This window comes from Colobus angolensis, unplaced genomic scaffold, assembly GCF_000951035.1.
Source record: "Colobus angolensis palliatus isolate OR3802 unplaced genomic scaffold, Cang.pa_1.0 Scaffold8, whole genome shotgun sequence".
Lineage (NCBI taxonomy): Eukaryota > Metazoa > Chordata > Mammalia > Primates > Cercopithecidae > Colobus > Colobus angolensis.
In genome coordinates, this window is record NW_012121820.1 from 7561672 (window position 1) to 7588433 (window position 26762).

The 26762-nt window shown below is 52.5% G+C and overlaps 1 protein-coding gene across 2 annotated transcripts in view; it reads right to left on the reverse strand.

Annotated features, from left to right (window-relative positions):
* The window catches only part of SLC12A5 (solute carrier family 12 (potassium/chloride transporter), member 5), a 39312-nt gene that overhangs the window by 11838 nt on the left and 712 nt on the right, over positions 1-26762 (reverse strand). Inside the window, exons 1-16 of one of the 2 annotated variants that reach the window (XM_011928883.1) lie at positions 19851-20059; positions 14253-14347; positions 13760-13891; positions 13372-13518; positions 12497-12551; positions 11889-12019; positions 8334-8575; positions 7388-7599; positions 5606-5776; positions 5198-5296; positions 4996-5053; positions 3789-3963; positions 3046-3164; positions 2608-2706; positions 1470-1589; positions 959-1063 (exon numbers count right to left, since the gene is read on the reverse strand). In XM_011928883.1, the coding sequence (XP_011784273.1) occupies positions 959-1063; positions 1470-1589; positions 2608-2706; positions 3046-3164; positions 3789-3963; positions 4996-5053; positions 5198-5296; positions 5606-5776; positions 7388-7599; positions 8334-8575; positions 11889-12019; positions 12497-12551; positions 13372-13518; positions 13760-13891; positions 14253-14347; positions 19851-19902 (2012 nt within the window). In that variant the 5' untranslated portion in view covers positions 19903-20059. Of the gene's footprint in view, positions 1-958; positions 1064-1469; positions 1590-2607; positions 2707-3045; positions 3165-3788; positions 3964-4995; positions 5054-5197; positions 5297-5605; positions 5777-7387; positions 7600-8333; positions 8576-11888; positions 12020-12496; positions 12552-13371; positions 13519-13759; positions 13892-14252; positions 14348-19850; positions 20060-26762 lie in introns of those variants that run through there. The other variant, XM_011928882.1, reaches the window with a different exon arrangement.

The window sequence follows — 26762 nt, forward strand, 5'->3', positions numbered from 1 at the left end:
CCCGGCTAGTTTTTTTTGTTTTTTTGGGTTTTTTTGTATTTTTTAGTAGAGACGGGGTTTCACCGGGTTAGCCAGGATAGTCTCGATCTCCTGACCTCGTGATCCGCTCATCTCGGCCTCCCAAAGTGCTGGGATTACAGGCTTGAACCACCGCGCCTGGCCTGTTTTATTTTATTTTTGAGACAGGGTCTCACTCTGTCACCCAGACTGGAGTGCAGTGGTACAATCTCAGCTCACTATAACCTCTGCCTCCTGGGTTCAAGCTATTCTGCCTCAGTAGCCTGAGTAGCTGGGACTACAGGTGCATGCCATCACGCTTGGCTAATTTTTGTATTTTTAGCACAGATGGGGTCTCGCCATGTTGTCCAGGCTGGTCTTGAACTCCTGGCCTCAAGGGATCCACCCACTCACCCACTTCAGCCTCCCAAACTGTTGGGTTACAGGCGGGAGCCACCACGCCCGGCATCCCTGATTTTCATGTGAATAAAATGGAGGAATTGTCGTTAATCCAGAGATGCCTGAGAACCCCTATAACTCTCAAAGGGAACGATTCCACCTGTCTCAAAGCAAATGCTACATGATCTGATGTTTGTCTGTCCCCGTGTGTGTCTTTCTCCACAAAACTGTTAGCTTCCTACATCCCCAGAGACTGGAAGGGGACTTGCCATACATCAGGCATTCATGTTTTATGAACCATGGTGGAAATAATGAAATGAATGAATGGATGGCTGCTCAGGAGGCTAGCATGGTGGGTGGGGTTAGAGGACAAATGTCTGGAACTCAGCTCAGCCTCGGTGTTGCAGGTGGGAGGAATCAGACAAGGCTGGGCTTTAAGGGCACAACTCAGCAAAACAAACCAAGCAGGATAAGTCAGGCCCTGCTCCCTTCCCCCCATCTCCTGTGCCTTGTACACATGCACACACACACACTTATGCACACCTGCACCCTCACCACTTACCTCCAGTTCTTGGTATGTGGGGGTCCTTCCTCCAGGCGTAAGAGGGCATAGCGAGCTGCACTGAGAGACAGACCTCGGATCCCATCGCCCCACTCCTTTTCTGCCCTGGGAGCCAGGAACGGGGATCACGTGAGGTCAGAAAGCCAGGAGGGGGCAGGGAGAACCATCTACACTGCACTGGCTACCCCAGGGCAGAGTCATCTCTCAGGCTCAGAAAGGACATGCGTATCACTCCTGCCAACAGACTCACCCAAGCCTTGGCTAAGTTTCCTTGGAAAATCACTTCTAAATCCATTCTCTCACCATTCCTGTCCATTTCTCAAAGGCTCTGCCACCCCCCCATCTTCCAATGTCACCCCATATCACCCTCTCCCCCTGCTCCAGCCCCATCCTCTCCCACTCCCTGCTTCATCTCACCCTCACCACCCTAATGCCTCATGACCCCTTCCCTCTCCTTCCCACCACTCCTTAGCCTTCCCCAGCCACCCCAACCTCCACTCCCCACACTCACCCACGGTACTCAATGTACTTGTAGATGAGTCCAGCAATGAGCATGGCCACCAGTGCATAATACCAGGAGCAGATGAACATGAGGGCCAGGCAGAGGCTCATGCCCAGGAAGGAGAGGGTCCTGGACAAGGTGGAGAGACCCAGCCTCTGAGCCCCAGCAGGGTTGTTGCTGAAGCCGGGGCTTAGACAGCAAGAGGGAGATGGGGCAGGGCATGGGAAAGACCTAGGAGGTGACAGGCCGGTCTAGGGGAGCTCACACCATCATCCCCATGAGAATCAGGGAGCTACGGGACCTTTTGGGTGAAGGAGAAGCCACAGACAGGGCACCACCCAATGCCCTGCCCAACTTCTGACACCCCACACCACCCTGTCCCTGTGCCTCAGACCCTGCCAGACAGGTCTGGCCAGGTGCGTTCTGAGGCCAGGGTCTCAGAGGAGTGGAAACAGGTCCTCCCAGGAGAAGGCCACCAGCAAAGCTGGAGCATCCAGACAGGAGTGGGCAGCCCTGGTTCTAGCCCAGTTATGCCACACTCTTGCTGGAGGACCTTGGGCCAGTCCCTTTCCCTCTTTGGGCCTCAGTTTCCTTTTGTAGGACAAGCATGATCATTTCTGCTCTGTCTGCCACCAAGGGCCTATTGTGAGGATGAAGAGCCATAGAGGAAAATAATGAGAGAAACTGCAGCCCCTGTGCAATGAGCATCTGCCATGTACTGTAGTCCTCACAAGAACCCACAGGCAGGTGCAGCTATCATACCCATTTCACAGCTGAGGAAACTGAGGTTCTGAGAAGCTACATCATCAGCCCAAGGTCTCACAGCTAGGAAGTGCAGAGTCATGATTTGAACTCTGGCCAGCTGACTTCCAGCCTCCCTGCTACATTGTGAGCTATTGGGCATCACGGACAGGAGACAGATTCCAGCCAAGACCACTTGTGATGCTGCTATGTTATTATTTATGATTGTTAGGAGACCCTCTCCAGGACCTTCGTCATGTGAGTTGGTCAACAAAAGCTGGAGAAAAAAGGATGTCCTCTTCACGTTTGGGGTCCTTAGACCCAGAGGGGATGGACTGGAGTGAGGTGAGGAGTGGGGTGGAAGTAAGCAAGTGGTTCACTGGAAGTGTGGGGACAGAACACCCACCAATGGTAATATCGAAAGCGTGGCCTCCAGTTGGGTGTCCTCAGCAGCGTCTGCACCGCACAGGCCAGATTCACGAACATGTAGCACATCAGGAAGAACCTGGAACACAGGAAGGCCCAGGGGAGACAGAGATGCAAAGGGAGGCAGAAACAGAAACAGCAGCGTGGGAAGAGAAAGGGGGAAAGGGGACAAGAAGTCAGGAGGTGGCCAGATCATGCTCTGGTGCTTAGCAAGGGGTTTGAAGCCAAATACCCTTACAACACACCCTGATAACATGCGTGGATGAATCTCTCTATAACAAACGATGGGCTTCTATGACCAGTGGGGAACTTCCTGGGGTTGTTAAAGTGTCTGGTGGGTTGTCATGGGTAACAGCTGCAGGATTCAGATAGAGAAACACCCTGAGCCAGTGGGGAGGGCAAGAAGTCAGGCACGCACATAGACAGGATGGGGGCCACCTCGTCGAGGGATGCAATGAGGATGCCAATCTCGCAGATGCAGGCAGTCAGGAGCAGGGCCCAGGTCGGCTCTCCATTGGCCTTGCCATGGCCAAAGACCTGGGGACAGAGCAATCATCATGGGACCGAGACCTCAAGGACTTCTCAGCCCTCTCCCCTAGTCTTGGGAACCACTGGAATAGAGGCAGGAATCCTATCACCAATGAGGAGGCAGGGAGAAGATGCATTTCTCTTTCTCAAGGAGAATGCAAATGAATAACAGGCTTTTGCTGCATCTTGCCCACCCTGACATCAGCACCCCAGTGCAATGAAGTTCAAATGATCCCCAGAGGGGGAAAGCAGCTGCAGAGGACCAGATGGGAGAGGAGCTGTCAGGAAGCCAGCAAGCCACCACGACCCTGTGCCCCATCAGTCTTTTTTTTTGCACCATGGTGAAAGCTACCCTTTTCTTGCCCTTTGACTGCCTCCCCAAGTCTCCGACCAACCACTGTGCCAAAACAGGGCCATTTATTTTTTCCCCAAGAGCAGACAATGCTCCAAGGGATGCACTGACCATGGGCCAAATCCCAAGTAAGACACACTCATCCTTCTCAGTGCAGTGCAGAGCAGAAGTGGCCCAGGAGGTAGTCTAAGGCTGGTTATGGCCCTGGGTCACTGTGTGGTCTCTCTGGGCAGGGGCCTGGCTGGTCTACTGAGGGTGAGCTCTTCTTCTCCCACACTGACCTGCAGGAAGGGCACGATGCCGTCCCTCGAGATGGCCTGCAGCAGGCGTGGCGCCCCCGTGAGGCTCTGCAGCCCAGCCCCACATGTGGAGAAGAAGGATCCGATGACAATTACCCACGGAGATGGCCAGGCCAGTGTGCCCACCACCAGGTTACCATTCACAGCTTCACCAAACCTGGAATGATGTGGACAAGAGATGCCAGGTGAGCAGTGCCACCTGGATTTCCAGGGCAGGTCTCCATACCAACTACAGAACCAACTGTGTGCCTGCCACAGGACTAAGTTCTGTAAGGGTGACAGGGGAGGCAGAATCCCAAATGTTCCACTGTTTTTTCCTGAATAAAATAAATCTCTAATTTCCTGATACTGAAAACGAGGCCTCTAGGCCTGGCTCCAGCATAGGTCCCAGCCCCATGTCCCCCACTGCATTCCCTTACAGGAGCCTGGTGGTACCAGTGGAAAGTGACTCTGAGAGGACCCCCTACACCACCCGGCCGGTTGTGTGTGCCCATGCCCTGCAGATGTGAGTGCTCCAGGTCACACAGCACTTACAGCTGCAGGCATGCGCACACATTTCTCCCCTCCACCCTGGCTCCCCATTGCCTGGAATGCCCTTCCTCCAAGCTGCCTAATCTCTACTCAACCTTGAAAGCAGGAAGGATAAGTGAAATAAAGTGTATAAGACACTTCTAGCCTCCCCTCCTCTGAGAAGACTTCCCTGGGAAGACCCCTAAGGACTGGACTGAAGCCCCCAGGCTTTCCTATATGGCCGCCCCTACCGACTGCACTTAAAGTCTGTTGGCCAGTATAGTCCCACCCAAAAGAGCTCCTTCAGTACAAAAACCATGTGTTATTTATCTGCACTGCCTCCAGAATCTCAGAGAGAGCACAGATAAATACCACTCCTGTCTATGTGACCAATACATGGACATTCAGTAAATGTTAGACACACTATTGAATTAATCCATTTTAAAGAAAAGGAAAGTATCATTATCCTAAAGGAAATGAGACACCATTCAAGTTTCTTGAACTGGAGTGACAGAAGGAGGATGAAATATAAGAAGAGGACTTTACAAGCAACCCCCGTGGCCTCCCTCCCACAGGCCCCTCACACAGGTCCCAGCACCCCCTGATGGGTCTGTTTCCCAGAACTCAGCCTTCTATACCCACCCCTCCCCGAGAATAGGATCAACCCCAATTATCTTACTTGTCCCGCAGGACGACCCCCTCAATGCAGGCCCCAAACAGAACAACGGAGCTGATGTCTGCAGCAGAGGATAAAGGAGAATCCCCACGGTTCAGTCCTCCCTATCCCCACTCCTCCTGCACCAGCAGCTAAAGCAGCAACTTCAGCTACCCTCCCTCTAGTCCTCCCCCGAGGGTGGTCCCAGCGCAGCCGTGCAGGATACAGACAGCAGAGGTGGTGGCGATGGCCAGGATGGTGCCAGTGGGGATTGACTTCTGGGCATCCCTCAGGTCCCCAGAGCGGTTAGAACCAGCCATGATACCTGCAAAACAGAAGTGCAGCTAGGACTGAAGCCAGGGCCACAGGAGACCAGACAGATGAGAAAAAAGGGCACCACCCTCAGGGTCAGTGAGCCTGGGATCTAGTCCTAACATACTGGCTTGTGTGAGACCTTGGCCGTGTTACTTGGCTTCTCCTGGCCTTAATTCCCTCATCTCTCCAATGGGAAGTGAAATGTTGGGATTGCTTACATGGTGGGGTTGTTGGACTAAGAAATTCCCAGCATCATCATCGACTCTCTCCTCCCCATCCACTCCCAGGCAGAGTCTTCCCTCTCTGAGCTCCCCTTCACCTGTGACTGAGGGGAAGTAGATGCCAACCAGCAGGGTGAAGTAGGAGGTCATATCACTGAAGACATAGGGGTGGTCCATGTCAATAGGAGTGCCATCGGCCAGGCCCACCGAGGTCATCCCACTCCTCTCCACAATCACGCCCTTGGTCAGGTAGGAGCTCCAGAGGTTCTCTGTGGGGAGACAGAATGCTCAGGGGGAGGCCAGCCATCAGGGGACCAGAGCTCTGGGACCAGGAATCGGGAGGGGGCAAAAAGTCAGGGTCAAGATCAACCCCATCTCATTCTCCCTGGCCTTAGCTCTATTTTATTTCCACTGACATTTCCTAAGCTCCTGATTTGGGCCAGGCCATGTGCAGAGCTTTCACAGACTAATCAGACACAGTCTCTACCATCAAATAGTCCAATCTAGTGAAGTAAATAGGCACATAAAGACCCATCTCAGATTGAGTCGATGTGTCCCAAATTCATCTCACCATCCACCCACCCCAAACCAGCTCCTTTCCTGCATCCTATATCTCAGTAAATGGCACCATCATCAATTCTGACACCCTGCCCTACACTGCTCCCTCTCCCCTTCCCCAACTTCAATACCACCTCCAACTTCTGTCCTTTAACCTTTCCTTAATAGTTCTTAAATATGCCCCTTCTCTCCATTCCAAGGTCTCTCCACCATGGCACTAGTGACCTTTCTGGCCAGATAATTCTTTGCTGTGGGGGACTGCCCTATAGCATTGTAGGATGCTTAGCAGCATCTGGCCTCTACCTACTAGATGCCAGGTACACCCTCCAGTTTTGACAACCAAAAATGTCTGCAGACACAGCCAAATGTTTCCCGGGTGGCAAAACAACCCTGGTTGAGAAGCACTGCAGTCATGCCCACAGACATCACTCCATCACTCTCATTCAGAAAACCATCATCTCTCTCTCCTGGACTCACAGCATCAGCCCCTTTCTGGCCCCCTGCCTCTCTCCTCTCACCCCTTTAACCCATCCACATTAGCAGCCAGAATGAACCTGCAAAAAATGGAGATCTGACCCACATCCTTCCCTTTCCCAAAATCCCTTGGTGGCTCCTCATTGCATTCAGAATGTGGCCCCAACTCTCCAACATGGCTTCCAAGGCCTGCCACGATCTGGCTCATGCCAGCCTCTCCTGCATCGCTTCTTTCTCCACCTTATTTTGCTCTTTATGCCCCAGTCATACCAAATTACTTGCGGTTGGAAGGACACAATATACTCTTCTGCATCTGTGTGCTTTTAGGCAAGCTGTTCTTCTGGTTGCAATTTCCTTACTCTTCTCATAGAACTGAAGATCTTTCATTTGTCCTTCAAAACCCTCCTCAGGTGAGTCCAGGAAGCCTACTGCCATCTTAAATACATGAACTCTCCCTCCCCTGGGCATTCTCTGTGCATTGAATGCACATCTACATATGGCATAATATATTTGCTAATACATCTATTTCTGCCATTAGTCTCCTTGAGGCCAGGAACTGTGGCATATTTATTTTGTGTTCCTAGCACTCAACACAATGCTGGGCACTCTGTAGGTGCCCAGTGACTGCTTGTTACGTTGATGACTTCTTTTCCCACTAGCAGTGAGATACTTGTCTCCTTTTCACCTTACTCCTCCCTGATGCCAAGGACAGAACGTAACCCAGAGTAGGTGCTCAGTTAAAGCTGATTGAATTTAGCTGAATCCCAAGGAGGGCCCCTTAATCCTGACCGCTTAACCTACAATCCCTGCAGCGTTCCCTGGATGCCAGCCCTTGTCCCCCCGCAGACCTTTGATGAGGCCACTGGCAGCACCAGGGATGCCCTGGATCTCCGTGACATTGTTTCGGGTGAAGTATTCATCACAGGTGGCGTTGAGGAAGCGAGAGGAGCAGAAAAGGCCCCACAGCTCTGTGGTCACCGTCTCATTTCCTTCCCAAGCCAGCTTGGCACAGACATCAAAGCCGTGGCGAGACAGCGTGCGGTTACCCAGGAGGCAGATCCTAGGGAGAGAAACAAGGGAGGAAGGTGGGGAGCCACATAACCTTGCCCTGGCTGTACAATACAGCCACCAGGAGACCTTTTAAACACACGGATGCCAGGTCCCCATATCCAGAGTTCCTCGTTTAATTTAAATGAAGCATGGCCATTGGCTTTTTTTTTTTTTTTTTTTTTTTTTAAGCTCCCCGAGTGATTCTAATAAGCAGCCAAGGTGGAGAACCACCGCATTAGTGCAACACTGTTTCAGCACCGTGGACAGCGGTCTCGGGGGACGCCCTGCACCTCTGTCTGAGCAGTGGATGGAATGGACTTGAATCTGAGTCCCTGGACCCTCTAGACTTCTGTGTCTTTTCCCATCCTGGAGGAGTTGTCCAACACTAGGAGACTGTCCCATTCCAGGAGGTTGTCCCCACCCAGGAAAAGTTTCCCTACCACAGACAGTATTCATTGCTTTGGAACTCGTTCCCACCTAATTCTTCCTAAGTCCACCCCACTAGCAAGCCGTTGACTCTTACAAGGCAAATTGTTCCCTCCTCCAGAAAAGTTACCCCACTCTAAAGAGATTACCCCAAAGCCAAGAGAGATTTTCCCTCCCAAGGGAAGCTGCTCCCAACCCACACCACTCAGATTCTGAGGGACAGGGAGAGGGAGTTTGGCAGAGACTGTCACACAGACTCTGAAACAGGGCCAGGGAGTTAGGAGGATGATTCCTTGGGCTCAGAGCAGCAGTACTTACGGGAAGTTGGGCGGGTCGAAGGCAGACTTGATGACCCCAGCATAGATGGCCAGGATGGAGAGGATGACACAACCCAGGAAGACAAGGGCAAACTTGTTGACATACTTGACACCCACAAACACCACAGTGGCCATGCAGGTGAGCACACAGGTGCCGTAAACACGCATGTTGTTCAGCAAGGCTGCTGCCTCCCCACTGGCATCTTCTGCCTTGAAGATAGCCATGGCTGGGAAGAGGTAAGCCTGTGGGAAAGGGGCAGGAAGGAAGAACAGAGACCTAAGTCAGTGGCCCTTTGCACTACAGGAAGGGCTTTAGGAAAAAAGATGTTCATCACAGCACAGTCACAGTGGTGCCAGACTGGAAAAGACATCCAGTAATAGAATCGCTAAAGAAGGCATGGCCTGTCCTGCAAGGACTATGATGCAGCCATTTAAAAATTACATTGCAAGGCCAGGCATGGTGGCTCACACCTGTGATCCCAGTGTTTTGAGAGGCCAAGGTGGGAGGATCACTTGAAGCCAGGAGTTCAAGACCAGCCTGGGCAATAAAACGAGATCCCATCCCAAAAACCAATAAAAATACATTTTTTAAAAAATGACATTGCAAGGATGCTGGAAGCAATTACGCCTGTTATTTTTGTTAACTATAACTCTAAAAATTATTTATCATTTTAATAATTTCTAATAGAAAGGTTAAAATAAATGTTCACCACTTGAGGTTGGGTGAATAAATCATGATATCCCCACACAGACTATGGAGCTATTTAAAAAGATGACGTAGTTGAGTTTTTTGTTGTTGTTGCTGTTGTTTTGTTTTTTTTTGTTTTTGTTTTTGTTTTTTTGAGATAAAGTTTTGTTCTTGCTGCCCAGGCTGGAGTGCAATGGTGTAATCTCGGCTCACTGCAACTTCCACCTCCTGGGTTCAAGTGATTCTCCTGCCTCAGCCTCCCAGGTAGCTGGGGTTACAGGTGCCCACCACCACCCCTGGCTAATTTTTGTATTTTTAGTAGAGACAGGGTTTCACCATATCAGTCAGGCTGGTCTTGAACTCCTGACCTCAGGTGATCCAACTATTTCGGCCTCCCAAAGATCTGGGATTACAGGCATGAGTCACTGTGTCCAGCCAGTTCACATAGATTTATATGGACTGACTTTAAAAGCTATCCATGGTACATTAGGTGAACACAATCAGGTTTTTGAAAAAGAATATGTCTTATTATCTCATTTTTATAAACTTATATGTGAAGATATATATATATATATTAGTATATGTCTGTATGTGTTTTCATAAGTACATCAAAATGCTATCAGTAGTTTTCCCTGAATCATAAAAAATGCAGATAATCTATTCTTTGTGCACATCTGTATTTTCTAAAATTCCCATGCTAAATATTAATGTTTACATTCTTCCAAGAGTTATTTTCTCTTTTTTTTTTTTTTTTTTTTTTTGATTCAGTCTCGCTCTGTCGCCCAGGCTAGAGTGCAGTGGCAGGATAGTTCATTCATTATTAGTGTATAGTAACACCTGCCTCAACCTCCCGAGTAGCTGGGACTACAGGCGCCCACCACCTCGCCCGGCTAATTTTTTTGCATTTTTTAGTAGAGACGGGGTTTCACCGGGTTAGCCAGGATGGTCTCGATCTCCTGACCTCGTGATCCGCCCGTCTCGGCCTCCCAAAGTGCTGGGATTACAGGCTTGAGCCACCGCGCCCGGCCTCCAAGAGTTATTTTCACTGTAAATAATATATACAAAGAGAATATGAGTTGCTTAGGGAAGCATTTATGGTATAGGGTTATATTTTACGTAGACAGAATACAATACCACATAGAAAAACAAAAACTAGAAGGCAATACACCAAAATGTTAATGGTGACTTTCTTTGGGTGACTTATTTCCTTCTTTACATTTTTTCATGACTTGGATATTGCCCTAATTTTCTGCAATGGGCAGAATTTCATTTACAACAATTTTTCAAATATTTTAATTTTTAAAAGTCAAGGAAGTCTATTGTTCTCCCTCATCATTTGCCTCCTCAGGCCTTTCATGCCCAATCCATCCTCCCTGTCCTGCCCTCTTCCATCTGCTGCAAAACTAATAGCCGTGAGACTTTCTAGTTCTAGGTTTCCAAGGCAGTGTGGTATAGTGGACATGTAAATGTATCAAGAAGTAAGTGTTTGGTGAATATTTGATTTTTTAGAGAGAATGGGAAGAATTCAGTTACAATGCTGTTTGTGACATGTAATCTCCTTTTTTTGAGTCTGGACCTACCAAATGTTAACTATTGTAAGATTATCGGTTAATTTTATTTTCTTCTCTACCCTTATCATTTTCATCAATGAAGCTGCATCACTTGTGTAAGGCTTTGGAAGTCAGAAAGACCAAGGTTCATATTCCTTCCATTGGTTCCTTAAACTGTAAGCCTCGCTTTCCTCATCTGTAAAATGGCCACCTTTTTAGCCAGGCACACTGGCTCATGCCTGTCATCCCTGCACTTCGGGAGGCTGAGTTGGGAGGATCATTTAAAACTCAGGAGTTTGAGACCAGCCTGAGCAACATAGTGAGACCCTTATCTACAAAAAAACACAAAAATTATCTGGGCATGGTGGTGCCTACCAGGTACTTGGGAGGCTGAACTAGGGGGGGATCACTTGAACCTAGGAATTCCAGGCTGCAGTGAGCCATGATTGTACCACTGCACTCCAGCCTGGGCAACAGAGTGAGACCCTCCCTGTCTCAAAAAAAAAATAAAAAATAAAAGAAAATGGCCACCTTTAATTCATGAGAGAGTCATGACGATAAAATAAAATGATATACTTCAAGCCTTGGGGCCTGCACAGAGTAGGGGCTTGGGACATGTCAGCTCCACTTCCTGTCCACCAGGGACACCTCATCAGCACCCATGCCCTGCAGGAAGGGGAGGAAGGATGGAGACCTAAGTCACCAGTCCTGGCTTCAAGCACTGCCCAGCAACCTGGTTTCTCTCCATCAGTCACTATTCCCAACAGATCTCTTTACACAGGTCCCTCCCCTGGTTCTTCTCTTTTGCAATCCAATAGCCACCAGCCATCTACCATTAACATCAGAGAGTACCTGTCTGTGGCCCATGGGAGGCAATCACACAATGGTAGCTGCTGCATAATATTACTGTTATTATTTCTACCGTATTTTAATTCATCAACCCACCTCTGCCACCTACCTGAGAGCTGAGTGACCTTGAGCAAGTTATCTCACCTCTCTGAGCTTCTCATTTGTAAAATGGGCATCATAATACTTAAACCTCATAAGGATTCAAGAGAATGGCTGGAAAGCACTTGGAAGGATGCTGAGAGCTCAGTGGGTGCCTGATAAACAACAGCTGTGTACATTACATAATTATTGTATCTTGTCTCCCCAACCAGACTGTGAACTCTTTAGAAACAGAACCACATCTGACTTTGGCCTTACTGAACCACACCTTTGGCCTCACTGAAGGCCTGGCCTATAGGAGGTGTCCAGGGAGCACTGATTAACTGACTGACAGCCTGGGGTTCCACACCTCCTCCTCAGCCCCTCTCACCAGCAGGATTTCGATGGTGCCCAGGATGTACATGGCCCCAGCAAAGGTAGTGCCCAGGTAGAAGCAGAGGCCCACGGCGCCCCCAAACTCCGGGCCCAGAGACCTGGAAATCATGTAGTAGGAGCCACCAGCTGCAGAGAGAATCTGGTATCAGTGAGAGGGTCGAGGGCACTGGGCTGCTGTAAGGGGTGAGGGGTGTTCAGTGACAGAGGCAAAAGGGGGTTGCTCTGGGTCTCACAGGCTTATGGGCTGCAGTCCTAGAAACGGGACTGGTGAGAGACACAAGCACCCACTCTGCTTGGATTTTGCAGCACTAATTACCATGTTGCTAATTACCCCTTTAAGGAGGTCGTGGCTCAGAAAATAGGATGGTGGAGAGGAGGGTCTCAGGATGAGTAGGGGGAGGGCTGCCCTACTCAACTCTGGCAGCTGCCTCCTCCTCCCCTGCCCCCAATAGGGCTGCCCCTACCTACCCCATAAATAGATACAGCCCAGCCCCCTAGTCTATAATATTATCTCTCTTGGGTCTTGATGTCCCCCAAAGCCCAGGGCTCTATCCCCTCTTCCAGCCAGTCATCCCCCCTCCCCACGAAGCCCCAGTCACCTACCAGGCACAACACCATTCGTTGCAATTGCACTCATGGAGATGGCCGTGAGCATTGTCTGTGAGGAAAGAGATCATCAGAGCAGTGGCTGGGGTGGGGGCCGCAGTGGTCTGGGTGGGTGCCAAGCCTTATACCCCATAAACAGTAGCCAATCCCACAGGTTTTCTTCCGCTGAGCTGCTCCCTGGGCCTGTTCCAACTTCTACTCATGCCAAGTCCTTCTTCTCAAGAAAACCTCTTATTCACCATGCGAACGGAAGGAGCCCAAGCAAGCCACAGCATCAGAGAGCTCTGGAAATCCCAGCCCGGTCTCAGACCAGATGACTGACCTGAGACAACTCACTTCACTTCTCCAAGCCTCAGTTTCTCCATCTATAGAATAGGAGTAACAGCTCCGACACTGAGTACCTCACATGCAGAGCTGTCTCAAGGTTATGTACGAGGACACGCAAATGTATCAAGATGTAGGTGTTTGGCAAATATTTGATTTTTTAGACAGAATGGGAAGAATTCGGTTACAATGCTGTTTGTGACATGTAATCTCATTTTTGTGAGTCTGGACCTACCAAAATGTTAACTATTGTAAGAGTATAGGTGAATTTTATTTTCTTCTCTACCCTTATCATTTTCATCAATGAGCTGCATCACTTGTGTAATTACACAGAGAGAGAGATCCAGGTGAAACCTGGTTAACAGCCATCAGGGACAAGCCTGTGAGATGCAGGAAGGACCAGTCAGGCCTAATTTACTCTCAAAGATCATAAGCAGTGGTTCCTATAAAAAGCTCAGGTCTCATGCTTCCATCCTCCCACCTCCCACCCCCAGGTCTCTGCCAAGCCCCAGCTGTCAGGGGGTGGTGAGGGGAGGGGTGTCACTCACACAGGAGCAGCAGATGAACACCATGCAGAAGGACTCCATGATGCCTGCAATGCCCACCACCCAGGTGAGCCGCAGGAAGAGGATGACGCCAAAGATGTTCTGCAGGCACGGCAGGTACACGCCCATGAAGGTGCCCATGCGTGGGGCCTGCCAGAGAGGCCGGCATCAGTCTCTGCAGTCCTCATCATTACCAACACCCCAGGCGTGCTCCTCCTCCATGTTTTTCCACCCCCACCTTCCTCTTCTCTCAATCGCCATCCCTTCATCCCTCTCCTTTCTGATTCGTGTGCCCTTTACCTCCCTCCATTCAAATCCATTTTTCTCCCCCATCCTTCCCCACCTCCCATCCATCCCTTTTCTTCCATTTCTCATCCCCCAAGGCCCTCACCTGCACCGGCTTCTTTCTTCCACCCTCATTATTTTCTGCCTCTTCGTGCTCCCTACTTCCCTGGGGCAGGTTGGTGTAGTTGGCCAGGCCACTGAGCAAGGAGGACACCATAGGGCTGGTGTCCATCTCCTCCTACGGAGGGAGGGTGTCAGTGCTAGGAGTCTAGGGGAGCAGGTGGAGTGAGCTGGGTGGTGAGGGGCAGAAGAAGAGATGGGGGCAAGCAGCACTAAACCATTGAGGTTGGGATGAGATGGGAAAGGAGGAGAAACAGGTGAGGAGACCAGGGGTAAGAATGGTAGGATGAGGAGAGGAGGGCAGGGAGCAGAGGGAGTAAATCCCAGGAGGGAGGAGGGATGGGGAGGCTCAAGGAAGAAGGTGGACTCAAGGGAGGGGTGGAGAGGAGGGTACTATTCCCTAGGGAGGGAGGGAGGAAGCAGCTGATGAATCAGGATGATGAGTTGCAGGTGGGGGCCCAACAGCCCTAGCAGCCCACCTCAAACAAGGCCATGTTCTTGCCATCATACTCCTTTCCCCTCTCTGTGTCAGTGCTGTTGATGAAGGGACTGCTTTCCTTGGGGTTGCCATCACCTGAGAAGGCAGAGGGGTCAGAGATCTGGCACCAATCAGTTGTTGTCCAACCACCTGGGCATACAGTGGTGTAGCCACGGTAGCCCTCTGAATCTCAGTTTGTGCATTGGGAAAATGGGGCTAATACCACCTTCCTTGCAGAATTGTAGTTGACAGTATGTGCACAGAGCCTAATGCACTAGCTGGCATGCACTGCGTATTAACAGATGTGTGAGTGCTTCCTTGCTCTTGGGGGTCCTATTCCATTTACAAGGACACCCCAAGACTCTCCAGAATTCCCTTCTTAACTATAGCTGGGCACATACCAGTGTTAGGGGTGGAGGCATGTTCTTTCCCAGTGGAGAAGGCCTGCCTTCTGGGAGCACTACAGACTGAGGCCCCAAGGATGTGCTACTTCTCGAAGAAGATCCCCTCATTATGCCAGAGATCCCCACTGGCACCTCCTGTGCTCTTTATTCATCTTCATTCACAATATGTTTACCAAGTGTCTACCATGTGCCAATATATAGGCATGGGGGAAGCAGGGTAAGACACAGAAAACACCATCCTTGCTCTCAGGAGACCAACCCAAGTGCAGGGAGACAAACCAGCAGCTAGGAATTTCCAATCTGGCATGGTCAATTCTAGGATAGAAGATCAAGGGACTGTGGGACACAGGAGAGGCATCCAGCCCAGACTGGGAGGTCATGGGAGGCTTCCCAGAGGAAGTGACGTGTCCACTGAGAGCTGAAGAATGAGTAAGAGCTAGCCTGGGAGGGAGGCAGGGAGGGTGTTCCAGGCAGACAGAATAGCAGAACAGCATGTTCGATGGCCCAGAGGTGACAGCGAACAGAGTGGGTTAGAGGAATGAAGTATGATCTGGCTGGAGTCTGTGGAAGGGGCAGTGAAAAGTGAAAAGGTGAGCCTGGGAAGGGAAGTGTGGGCTGGGCCCTTAAATGATTAGCAGGTCATGTTGAAGAATGTGGACCTCATCCAGAGGGCAATGGGGAGTCATTGAAGAGTTTCAGGCAAAAAAAAAAAAAAATACCACAAATAAACCCGTATTTTAGAGCCATCACTCGGGCTTTTGGGTGAAGAAAACAGAATACGGTAGTTAGAGACTTTCAGTAACCCAGGTAAGGGCTGATGATGTCCCTGACCAGAGCAATGTAGAGCAACAGAAAGAATTATTGGCATATTTCCATGCCAGATGTTTGGCGGGGGGAGGAAGAATCTAGGATAATGTTTGGGGTTTCTAGCATGGGTGAATGGTTGGATGATGGTGCTATTTGATAAATGAGAAGACTAGAAAAGGAGGAGTTTGGAGGTGTGGAAGATGCTGAATTTAGCTGAGGGTGAGGCACTATAGGGCACTCAAGTGGATACATCCAGAAGCCACCTGGATATATGAATCAGGAAACATGCAACAAAGAGGCTGGTCAGGAGAAAGAGATGGGGGTAAGCTATGTAAACACGTGTAGCATGCGTGTGAAGCCATGCACCTAGATGAGATCACTCAAGGAGAAAGTATCTTGGGCACCACGGGGGAAGGTCCCTTCAGAAAGATATAAGAGGCCCCACAGGTACATTTCCTTGGCTTCAGCCATGACCCTTCCTCAATTCCAGGGCTGAATTCCAGTGGTTGACATCTCTCTGGACACTGGGGAAACTCCCCGCTGATCAAACTCCAAGTGAAATTGAGGCCCTAGGTTCTCCTGTCTCCTCAATAGCTGACATCCCTTTCTCCCCGTCTCCATCCATCTGCATCTTCCCCGTCCTCCTCTCTGCCTCCAGGAAACCTTCCTCAGTCACCCAGCCAGAGCATGGCCTGTCTCTGTTATAAAACCAATCTCTTCCTGACTAAAAATTGGGCCAGGAGGAGTGATGCCTCACCTGCTCCAAAGAAACCCACCACCCAGTCTTCTGCCACCACCTCCAACCCATCTATCAAGGCAGAAACTCCCGGTTGTCAAATAGGGTGCAATCGTCAGCTCTTTCTTCTCACATATGTGAGTTTCTGGGAATAACAGACGCACCTCCCAGCACATAATAGGTGCTCAGGAAAAAGTCTTTGAAGCTAAATTCTCCGGGGCTCCCTTCTGGACCCCAGGGTCTCAGAAGAGCTCTCTGGGGCCAGAGAACAGGAGTACAAGAAAGAGGTAGATTCCCCCTCCTTTTAAAATGCTGACAGTATGCCTCCTGTTCTCAGCACACCACGGTGTGGACTAGAGAGATTGAGGGGACCTGAGGTGAGAGGAAGTTTCCTAACGGTTAAGAAAGGGGGCTGAAGTTATGGAAACTGACATTCCAGTCCCAGCTTCACTGGGTATGTCGTCACTTTCAGCAAGTCACAAACTCTCTACGCCTCAGTTTCCTCCTTTGCAAAGGGATACTAACCAAGCTTAACTCATAGGGCTGTTGCTGGGATTAAATTAAATAATGCATATTAGGCGTGCCTGTCACGAGTGTAGCTATTGCTATTATTACAATTGCGATTATTATCAACATATTTGGTGCCCATCCAGCCGGGGCTCCCCACCCCACACCGCACCTCCAACCGCAAGATTTTGGGGTCCTGTCTCCTATGGAGCTGGGTCCCTTTCCCCGCAACATCCCCTCTTAGGGCCAGGACAACCAGACAGGAGAAACCCTCCCGTCTGCCTTTCACACCCTCTCCCAAGCTCCTCCTCCTTCGCGGGGGCGAGTGGCGCTCAGGGGACGGGAATGGGGGCGTCCTGGTCCGAGACCCTGCACCTAGGTGGCCCCGCGCCGGTCTCCATGGCGACCGCGCAGGCCAAGAGCGCAGCGCCGAGCCTAGCCGGCCGCGCGCCCGCAGCCGCTTATGTAACGCGGCGCGCAGCGCGGAGCCAGACTCCATGCCGGATCCGGGCCAGGAGATGAGGGCAGGGGAGAGTGCGGCTAGGTAGGCTCGTCCTGGGTCCCGCCTTTCCACTAGCTGCCTGGGCGGGACGCCAGGCTCCCGGGACTTGTCAGCCAGGGCCGATTTCGTCCCCTCCCTGAACGCCAGGCGCACTGGTTGAGGGGGATGGGGAATAAGCTTCCGAGTTCTCAAAGAACCAGAACAGCTAAGGGGAAACTCGCCCTGATTCCCCAGAGCCAAGAGTAAGGGTGATGCGGGAGCGCCGAGCCGCGCGCGCGCGAGAGGCAGGGCCAGACTGAGGCTGAACCCTCCCCGCCCCCGCCCCCTGGGAGCTCTCAACCCGAATCGGCTTTCAATTAAGCTGCGGCGGCCAGAGCTCCCGGGGAAGAAACAGGCGAGCGGTGCAAGCCAAGAAGCCTCCCTGGGGCCTGGGGCTGGGCCTAGGGGAATCCCTAGGCCAGCTTCGAGAGGGAGAGGGGGCGTCAGACCTCAAGGGGAAAGAAGACCGGGACACATCCCTGGGCTCTTCTTCAGTCCAGAAGTACGCCCTTGCTCGGGCCATCCCCACCGGCCCGAGGTCAGCAACCAGTTCCTTCCCGTACATCCCCAAGAATCTAGAATCAGAGATGTCAGGGGCTCTTGGCCTGATGGTCCTCTCTCAAGCCCAGAAGGTCTTTAGCATCCCCTACCACCATCTCCAGGCACCGCTTGGGGAAGGGGGGACTTCTCTCTCTGGGACCCAGAGCACATGACCCAGGTTCTGGCCTCTCGAGTTCCAGGTCCTGGACCCTACGTAGAGAAAGAAGGTCTCCAGATGGGTCCGCTGCACTCAGTGTCTAGAAACTAACGGAGAGGGGATAGAACTGAAGCGAGTTCCTAGTTCAATTCCTGCCTCACACACACTGATGCCTCTTTTCTAGGCCTCCTGAGCCCCCATGGAAACCCCAAGGCCTGGTGAAACCTTGGCAGAGAAAGCGGGTGCTGGGGAATGGGACCATACCCGATTTCTGAGGGAACAGACAGATGCTCTCTCATCTAAGCCCCCTCTCAGAGTGGAGGCATCTGAAGGGGATCCTGGAAGGACAGATCCGTGTCGGGATGCCTGCCGCTGCTGCAGACTCAACTTTGCCAAACTCCCCCGCCCAACCCCCGGCCAGAAGCCCGCGGGGGAGGGGGTGGATGCTGGATGAGGTGATCCCAGGGTCACTAGGGAGGTGGATGAGCTGGCCAGCTAGGAGTTCTGGCACCTGTATACCACTCAGCCCCCAGGAGGAATGAGGAGTTGCAGGAAGCGGGGGGGGGGGGGGGGTCAGACAAAGGATCAGGGACCCTGGTGTCCCCAGCCTTTCCAAGCGGCCACTTAGCCCTGAGATCCAGGATCCGGAGGACCTCAGAGTCAAGGTTGCCAATCCCTAGAAGACCCTGCCCTAGGCGCCATCCCCCAGAGGGATCTGCGGTAGTCTAGGCTCATAGGGTCAAGCAGTGCCCAGGGGAACGTTTGAAGGCGCTGAGCGCAGACAGCAGGCGCGGGAGGCGCGCTAGTGCGCAGGGGACGCAGCGCCGCTGGAGAGTTGGGGGTGGGGGTGGCTGACAGCCGTGATGGATGGCTGAGACCGCTGGGGGGCGGCGGGGGGCCCGGGAGCCTGAGGGGGTGGCTCGCCCCAAGACCTCGGAGCAAGGAAGCCGCAGAAGAGGGCAGGGGAGAGCGGGAGCAGCCAAAGGACTTGTCCCAAGCCCCTCGGTTCCTTGCGAGTCTCCGCACCCACCGCAGCGCGTCCGCAGTGTCCGCGCCGCGGCGCTGAGGATTCAGCCGCTGGGACCCCATTTCTGAGGCCTCACTGGGAAAGCTGGCAGAGCTAACTAAAAAGATTCCCCCCGCCCCGCCCTGGACCGCCCCAGGGAACTGAGAGGAGGGGGAAAGAGGGAAGAAAGGAGGGTAATCTTGCTTCCCGTCCTGAATAGGAACCCACGGGAAAGCGAGAGAGAGAGAGAGAGAGATTCTGCAAAGTAGACCTGAAAATCTATGGAGGAGGTATGCTTCATTCTGAGGTCGGACCTTGGGAAGCCTTGGGGGAGGGGTCCCAGACTGCACCAAGGGTTCCCTTAAGGAGACACCGCAGCCCGGACGGGGGCTGTCATATGGCCCCAACCCCCCCCTCCCCCCCCGCCACACACACACACAGCCACCTCTTCCCCCATCTTCCAGATGGAAGTCTTAGAACGAGGGACTGCAGCAGACTGCGCCCCCCAGCACCACGGGTGCCTGCTCTGCGCCAGGACGCCGGGGTCCCCTGTCGGGGAAAGGAACCCTCCTCCCGCCGTCGAGCTCCACATCAGCCCATTCTAGGTCTTCTATCCCTTCCCACCGCCTCCTCGGTTTAGCTAACCCAAGTCGGCCCGAAGCCGTGGGCAGCGACAATCCCCCGGCCCGCAGCTCTGCCACTCGGCGCGGCGCATTCCAGCACCTTGGAGAGCGCCCGGAGCATTCCAATGGAGCTCAGCTCCAGGCTGCGGCCGGCGCCCACCGCCCGGGTCAGTCCCAGCCTCCTCTCTGAACGAGGGGGCCCCCGCTCCGCCTCTAACCCCAGAGCTGCCTCCTCTCCTCACTGCCCCCTCCCCCGCCGCCCCCGGACCACAGCTTACCCGGGTTGGCTCCCCCGTCGCCGTCCTCGCAGTCCGTCAGGTTGTTTAGCATGGTGGCGGCGCGGCCCCTGGTCTGGGGATGGCTGCGCCGCCTCGCCCGCGCCCCTCTACCCGCCTTCGCCGCTCTCTCGTTCGCTCTAGCTCTCTCTGCCTCTCCGCTCCACGGAGGAAGAAGCTGCAGTGCCCGCCCGCCCGGCGCACACACACTCGCACACGGACACACGCTCACACCCGCGCGCGCCCCCTCTCAGCAGCGGCGCTGCTCACCTCATCCCGTATGCAGGAGGCGTGAGCCACTGGCGGGGTTTTGGGGGGAGAGCGGGAGGGAGGGAGAAGAGAAGATGAGGGGCGGGCAGAGCGCGACTAGTAGCCCCCTTGCACAAAAACTGGGGGATTGCGTGGGTGGGATGAAGGGGGTGCTTCGGGGGACAGGGCCTTGCCTCCCTTGAGCAGACGCAGCTCCCCCCCACCCACTCTCCGGGCGGGGCCCGGCACGTGGGCAGGTGCCATCCCGCGCCCTAAAAATAACGGCAGGGAACTAGGTCGCGGCCGCGGGGAGGCGGCCCCGCAGCGGCTGCCTGACTGGGGGTCTGGGGTAACCCCCAGGGGGAAGATAAAGGGCACTGAAGTGGCCGTGGAGGTGCGCCATAGAACATGGGGCCCTTGAGAAGCCTCTCTGCAAGACTGGAGAGGCCAACCCTGAAGTAGGGGAGGAGAACCAGACCCTCTTTCATACCACTGCTCAAGAGATTGGAGCTGGAGGCATGTAGAGCCTAGGGCCCATAACTAAAGCAATGTGCTACCCCCAGGGGCGTTCAGGTCACTGAACTGACTGATCCAACCTGTCTTAAAATGGGTGGGGTAGCGCCTGAGGAGTTATAAGGAACTTTCTCAATGTGCTTAGACTGACAAGAATCCCAGCATCCCACCCCCAAGACAAGTCCCTGGAGCCCACAGTCAGGGACCTTCTGACTGCCAACTGATCTAGAGATGAGACCTGGTGAGGAGGAGAAGAGGCAGCAGTGAGGCTCCAGGGAGGACCGACTTTCCACCAGGGACGGTGCAGCCTCTAGGGAGGGCAGGCTGGTCCTGAGGCTGGCCAGGGACAGAGTGGGGGAGGGTGGAATGAGGCCGCCTGTCGGTTTGAGACCAGATTTTCTCCTGGGGCAGAACTGTCTAATCCCCTAATCCAGGATTGCTTTCTGAGGCTTCCAGAGCCGACATGCTCTCTGTCCTCCTCCTGGCTCCCCTTAGGCCAATCCCCCAGAAGCTCGATCATCCTGGGACCCCTCAGCGCCCCTAGAGTCCAGGTTTGAGCCAGTGGTGCAGACATCTCAGGAAGTGGCATCAGAGGTTTGAAAGCTTTGAGTCTCTAGAACATCTAAACATCTGAGGATGGGAGCAGATCAGGGTAAACAATCTTCACACTCGCACTAGCTCTCTCTCGCTGGCCCTCTAAGTTCCAGAAGAGTTCTAGGGTTGGGAAAGGATCAGTCATTGTATCTTACACACAACTTTCATTTCACAGACGAAAAAACTAAGGCCCATAGAGGGAAAATGACTGCCTGTGGACATAATGCCAGTGGATGGCAGAATTTGGTCTAGCATCCAGATTGCTTTACTCCAGTTTAGGACTCTCTTCATTGATAGAACTTATAAAAGTGGCCTTGCCTCCATAGAAGAGACAAGGATGCAGTCATATCCACACCCCTCAGCAGCCTCTGATTATTAGCTCCTGAAAAAACAAAAACAAAAACAAAACAGGCACTAGGTCTGAGATGTGCTTTCTTCCTTTTCTTGTGCTCAGGCTTCAGGGGTGCAGGGCTAGAATGGACTCTTGGCTTGCAACTGAAGGGGAAGCCTCCAGAAAACCTGCAAAAATCCTAAAGAGCCATTCATATCCCTGGAGACTGGGGTATAGGACAGCACTTTTTTCAGGACCATGGACAAGATCCAGGGCTCAGCTTTACTTGTATTAACACAGTTTGTCAGTGGCTTCAGATTGGGTCAACCGTGGAGTTTTCAGCAGCTGACTCAAAAGTGCCTCTGAGGGACCTACCAACCAAGCATCGCTACCACTTCGTTTTTCAGATACCCAAAGGACCCTTCAGGGTGGAAAGGTGGCTATTCAGACAAGTTGTGGGCACTGATATTCTTGGCTCTCCCAGAGAGAAAACCACCAAAAGAGTGAGACGAGTTTGAATTGGTGACAGAGGTTAAAAGAAGCCAGGGTTCAAAAAATTTTAAGCATGCCACTCCACTCTACACACACACACACACACACACACACACACACAGCACCAGCAGCAGCAGCAGCAGCACTGTGGTCTACTACTCTGCAGAGATGCATAACAGTAAAACACATGTAGCAGTTTGTCAGAGAAGTGCTGTAGAATGAAGGAGATGCTGGGATTTTTCAGTAATCCCAGGTCTGGCATGTTTCCCTGGGGTTATTTTCCTTCATTTGTGGTCCAGCTTTGGTCACTCAGAAACTAAGTCCATGCATGGGGAAACCTAAATTCTAGGGAGTACAGGTGAAGGCAGGGGTGATTCCTCTTCCTCTGGGGAACCCATCTGTCCACCTTCACTAGAGTTCCTATCTCAAGAGCCATCTGAGATTCAGGAGATAGTGGTTCTATCGTATCCTCTGCCCCTAAATTCTCTCTGTATCCCTGGGCAAAATCAGGTTCCTCTCTGTGGGCCTCGGTATCCCGTCTGTAAAAATGAGTTAGGTTGTATAATCCATGGCACTTCTTCCTGCTCTGAAAACTCTTAGTGCTCTATTAATCTCAGACCAAAGCCACATATCCCTTCCTGAGGAGCCCAGACCAAGTGAGCAGACAGTTCCAAGGGGAGACCCCAGCCCCTCCATTGACACCCCTCACCTTTCAGGAAGATTGTGCCCTATTCTGGCCTCCAGCCAACTCTCTGTGGTGAGGTTTAGAGAAAACACATGGCAGGCACCCACTACACTGCCAGCCTGGCACTGGCCAGTAAAAGGTGACCCGCAGCTCAGAGCCCCAGGAACCTAGCTGCCAGCACAGCATCCCCTCCCAACCAAGAACCCTGGGGAGATCTGGGACCAGGGAAACCCTCTCATTAAAGCAGCACAAGATGCAGAGCTAGGGAGGGTCCTATTTCTAAACTCTGAGTCTCTCAAACTCATACCCCCTCCCACCATATGTCTCAGAGAGAAAAAAGCTCAGAGAAGCTGCCTCCTGAGTGTCAGGATTTGGGAACTGGAAGAGATATTATAAATTATTTTTCCACTCTCCACTTATTGTGAAATTGGAGTCTGAAAATGGAAAGGTTCACATTTTCTTCATGGGGTGAATTTGTAACAGACTAGGGACTAGAACCCAGCCCCCTGACCTCCTGCCCGGGACTGCATCAACTGAACCAGGATGAGGGGCTGTTTGGAGGAAGCTAGAGCCACCGGACTGGGTCTTCTTTTCACAGGAGGCAGGCATAGCATTCCTCCTTATGGCTCAATCCCTCTGCCTCTGCATCTCCACTGCATTACCCCCACAACCTAACCCACCCACCACTAGCTGTAGCCTCATGGACCCAGGGCCCTGAATGCCCTCCTTCACTCTTCTTCTCCCCCGCCCGCATGCCCCATCCTCGGACCCAAAACCTTAGCAGTGAATTGATGAGTCCAGCGCAAAGCACACCCCACACACACAGGGCTCACTGCGGAGCACGTCAACCACCACCGTCTCCGTGGCAACCGGGGGTTTAATTAACAGGCTGCAGCCCCATCACCATAGCAACGACACCCCAACAGCCCTTTATTCCTCTGCAGACTCAGCCCATCTTCCCTCTTTCCCAATCTGGACCCCTTTCTCGCTGCACTCCCCCCGCCATCGCCACCCCACCTGGAGAACTGAGGCCTAAAGATCGCTCTGGTTCATTGAGAAAAGGGGAGGGGAGAGGAGGGGGATGAGAGAGAAAGAGAGAGCAGCCTGTCACCATGGCAACTGCAGCCCCGTTCATAACCAGTGTGTTGCCATGGAGATTCCTAGGGCTCACCTTGGGCTGAGGTACGGGGCAGTGAAGTTCTGAGTTCTGGCTTGGGGATGGGATGACTGGAGATCTCCTTAGACAGGCTGGAAATCTCCATATCCAACATATATGCCAATAACAGCATTATTCTTCCCAATTTACAGATGGAGAGACTGAAACATGAGGTTTGGGTCTAGAGGAGGCAGACAGCTTCATCCTTCCAAATCATCGCAAAATCTTAGCATTTTTATGGTTAGAAGGACCCTTAGATAGCTTCCTGTTCAACTCCTTTATACGACAGATGGGTATATTGAGGCCCAGAGAGGGGAAGCAATGTGCCCAAGGTCACATCACAGAGCCTGAGCTAGAACATAGATGGGCTACATTGTGGTCTTGCTCTATCCTCCCAGCATAAGTTAGCTCCCTCTCCCTCCATGGGGACACAGCCCAACTCATGTTAGTTTTACCAGGTCCAGGGCTCTTTTCAGGGCCCTGACTCCTCCCTGAGAAACTGAGGCACAGTGGGGGATCAGGAAAAGGAACATGGGAGCATCTCAGAGTTGTAATAACTGTCACCAAGTCTACTTCTGTTCATCTAAGTTACCATCAATCTCCCATGACACAGGTGAAGAAATGAGGTGTGTGGCCCACAGTCCAGGGTTACTGGAGGATTTGAGGCTCGCCCTTGCCTTGCATCTTTAACTCCTTATAAGTCATGTTCTCACCTGTAGCTCATCCTCTGGCAGCAGAAAGCACCCCAAGTGGCAAACCCCGCTCATTAGGCCCAGAGTAAAAGATAACACTCCCACACCCACACCATCTTCCCCAACCTTTCCCAATCTTAGACATGCTGCTATCCCTCCCTTTGGGTGAAGGCAAGATGTGGAAAGAGAATCTATCAGGGGCTAGAGGGCTGACACAAGAACAGCTGTGGGAAAGATACCACCAGATGCTGGGTTCCCCTAAGCAGCCCTTGTCTACTTCCCCATGCGGTGATCTACCAGAGAGGAGGTGCTTGAGGCTGTTTTGGGTTTAAAAGGTGAAAAGTCACCCCAATCATTGTCCAGATGGAACTTCTAATACACTCCTGCACACAGGTACCCACCCCTCAGATAGACACAGAAATGCACACATCAGCACACCCTTCAACATGCTGGCAATACAGTGACACACAGAAGCACTGAGTGAGTCACTGACCACCCCACAGGTCATCAAAACTAATGGGGGATGCTCCTCCCACAAGACACACACACACACACACAGCCTCTGCCACAGCACACAGCATTCCAGGCTCACACACACTTGCACACCCAAAGCCTGGGGGCTGTATTTCACTTCGACCATACAGAAGTCTGAGTGTGAACGGGAAAACAGCAATCACCTTGGGACATGAGAGAGGGCCATCTTATTCCTCAGCCAGGGGATGGGGAGTGAGAGAAGAGAAGGCAGGGGTAGAGAAGCAGGATCCCACAGCCACCCTCCTCTCATCTGATGAGCATTATACACCTCCTAAGTGCCAGGCTCTGGATCTGGAACTCAGAACACAAAGAAAAAGGAGACGATCCCTGTTCTTGAGATGTTCCAGTGGAGGATACTCATAAGTAAAGAAAATGACTGCCATCCACCAGGACGTGTGCACTAAGGGTGCAGTGGATGGGCCAAAGAGGAAACTGAAAATGATTTTTGGAAAAGGTTAAATGAGCTATAACTTACAGAATGAGTAGGAGTTTTCCTGGCTGATGGAGGTGGGAGAATGAATGTGGACAAGAACACCAGAAGCAAATGAGGAAAGAGAGTGACAGACTTAAGGCTTTGGCCTTTATTTCACAAGTGACGGATGGGGGGGCCTTCTGTGGAGGAGGACTAGGGCAGGACTGGAGGCAGGGAGGCCAGTGGAGAGGATGTGGTCTTGACCATGTGAGGCTTGGAGCAGGGTGATGATGACAGAGGGGGGACCGATGCTGCCAGATTCAGGATAAGTTTCAGAGGTGAATAGCCAAGATGTGAGGACCAGCCGGATTTGCTGGAAAGAGAAAAGGAAGGGTTGAGAACGGCTCCAGAATTTCTGACTTTCAAATCTGGGAAGTTGGTAAGGTCATTCACGAAATGAGAAAAGAGACAGATTATGAGAAAGATGAAGAGTGGAAGGAGCCCAAGAAATCCAAGTGGCCACAACCAGGAGGCGTTCGATTCACTGGAGCCATTTGGAATTCGAGGCCTCAATTTGGTCATCGGTACAATGAGGAGGTCCGCCAGATAACCCTCTAAGGGCTACTCTAGGGATTTCGGCGCTTGGGTTTGCTTCGGGGCGAGCTCACCTGCGGCTCGGCAGCGACCCCTGGCGGTCTGGGGACGCTCCTCCTCCTCCTCCTCCTTCTCCTCCTCCCCTCACTGGGGCCACTACAAGTCCTTCCAGACCCGAGGGCCTCAGGGCCAGGGAGAGGACCCCTGATGAGTGCCCCCTGCGGGGAGTCTGTGCACGCACCCAGGATGCTACTTCTCCACCGAAAGCCAGAAGGATCTTTCCCCTCCCCTATATTCTGTGTTCTGCGTGTAACTTCCATTACAAGACTCCTGCACAGAGCCCGAGAGGAAGACGCCCCCAACCCCGCCTGAGCCGGCCCCTCCCAATCCTTCCGGAGCTCGAGCAGACGAGGAGCTAAGTGAGTCCCCGAGGGTCGGGATCAGCGACCCTACGGCATCCTCCCTGAATCTAGCTGCCCAGGATCCACACTAACTTCCCTGCCTCCCGTCTCCTTCCCGGGATCCCCAGTCGCTGTCCGCTAAACCTCCAGGGAGGTAGAGGATTGGAGGATCCGCCAGGCACCGAGGACCCGCTGACCTGGCACCTGCCTCCGCAACCCTGACTCAGTTTTCCTCCCGCCCTCGACCCCACCCCCCTCCCTA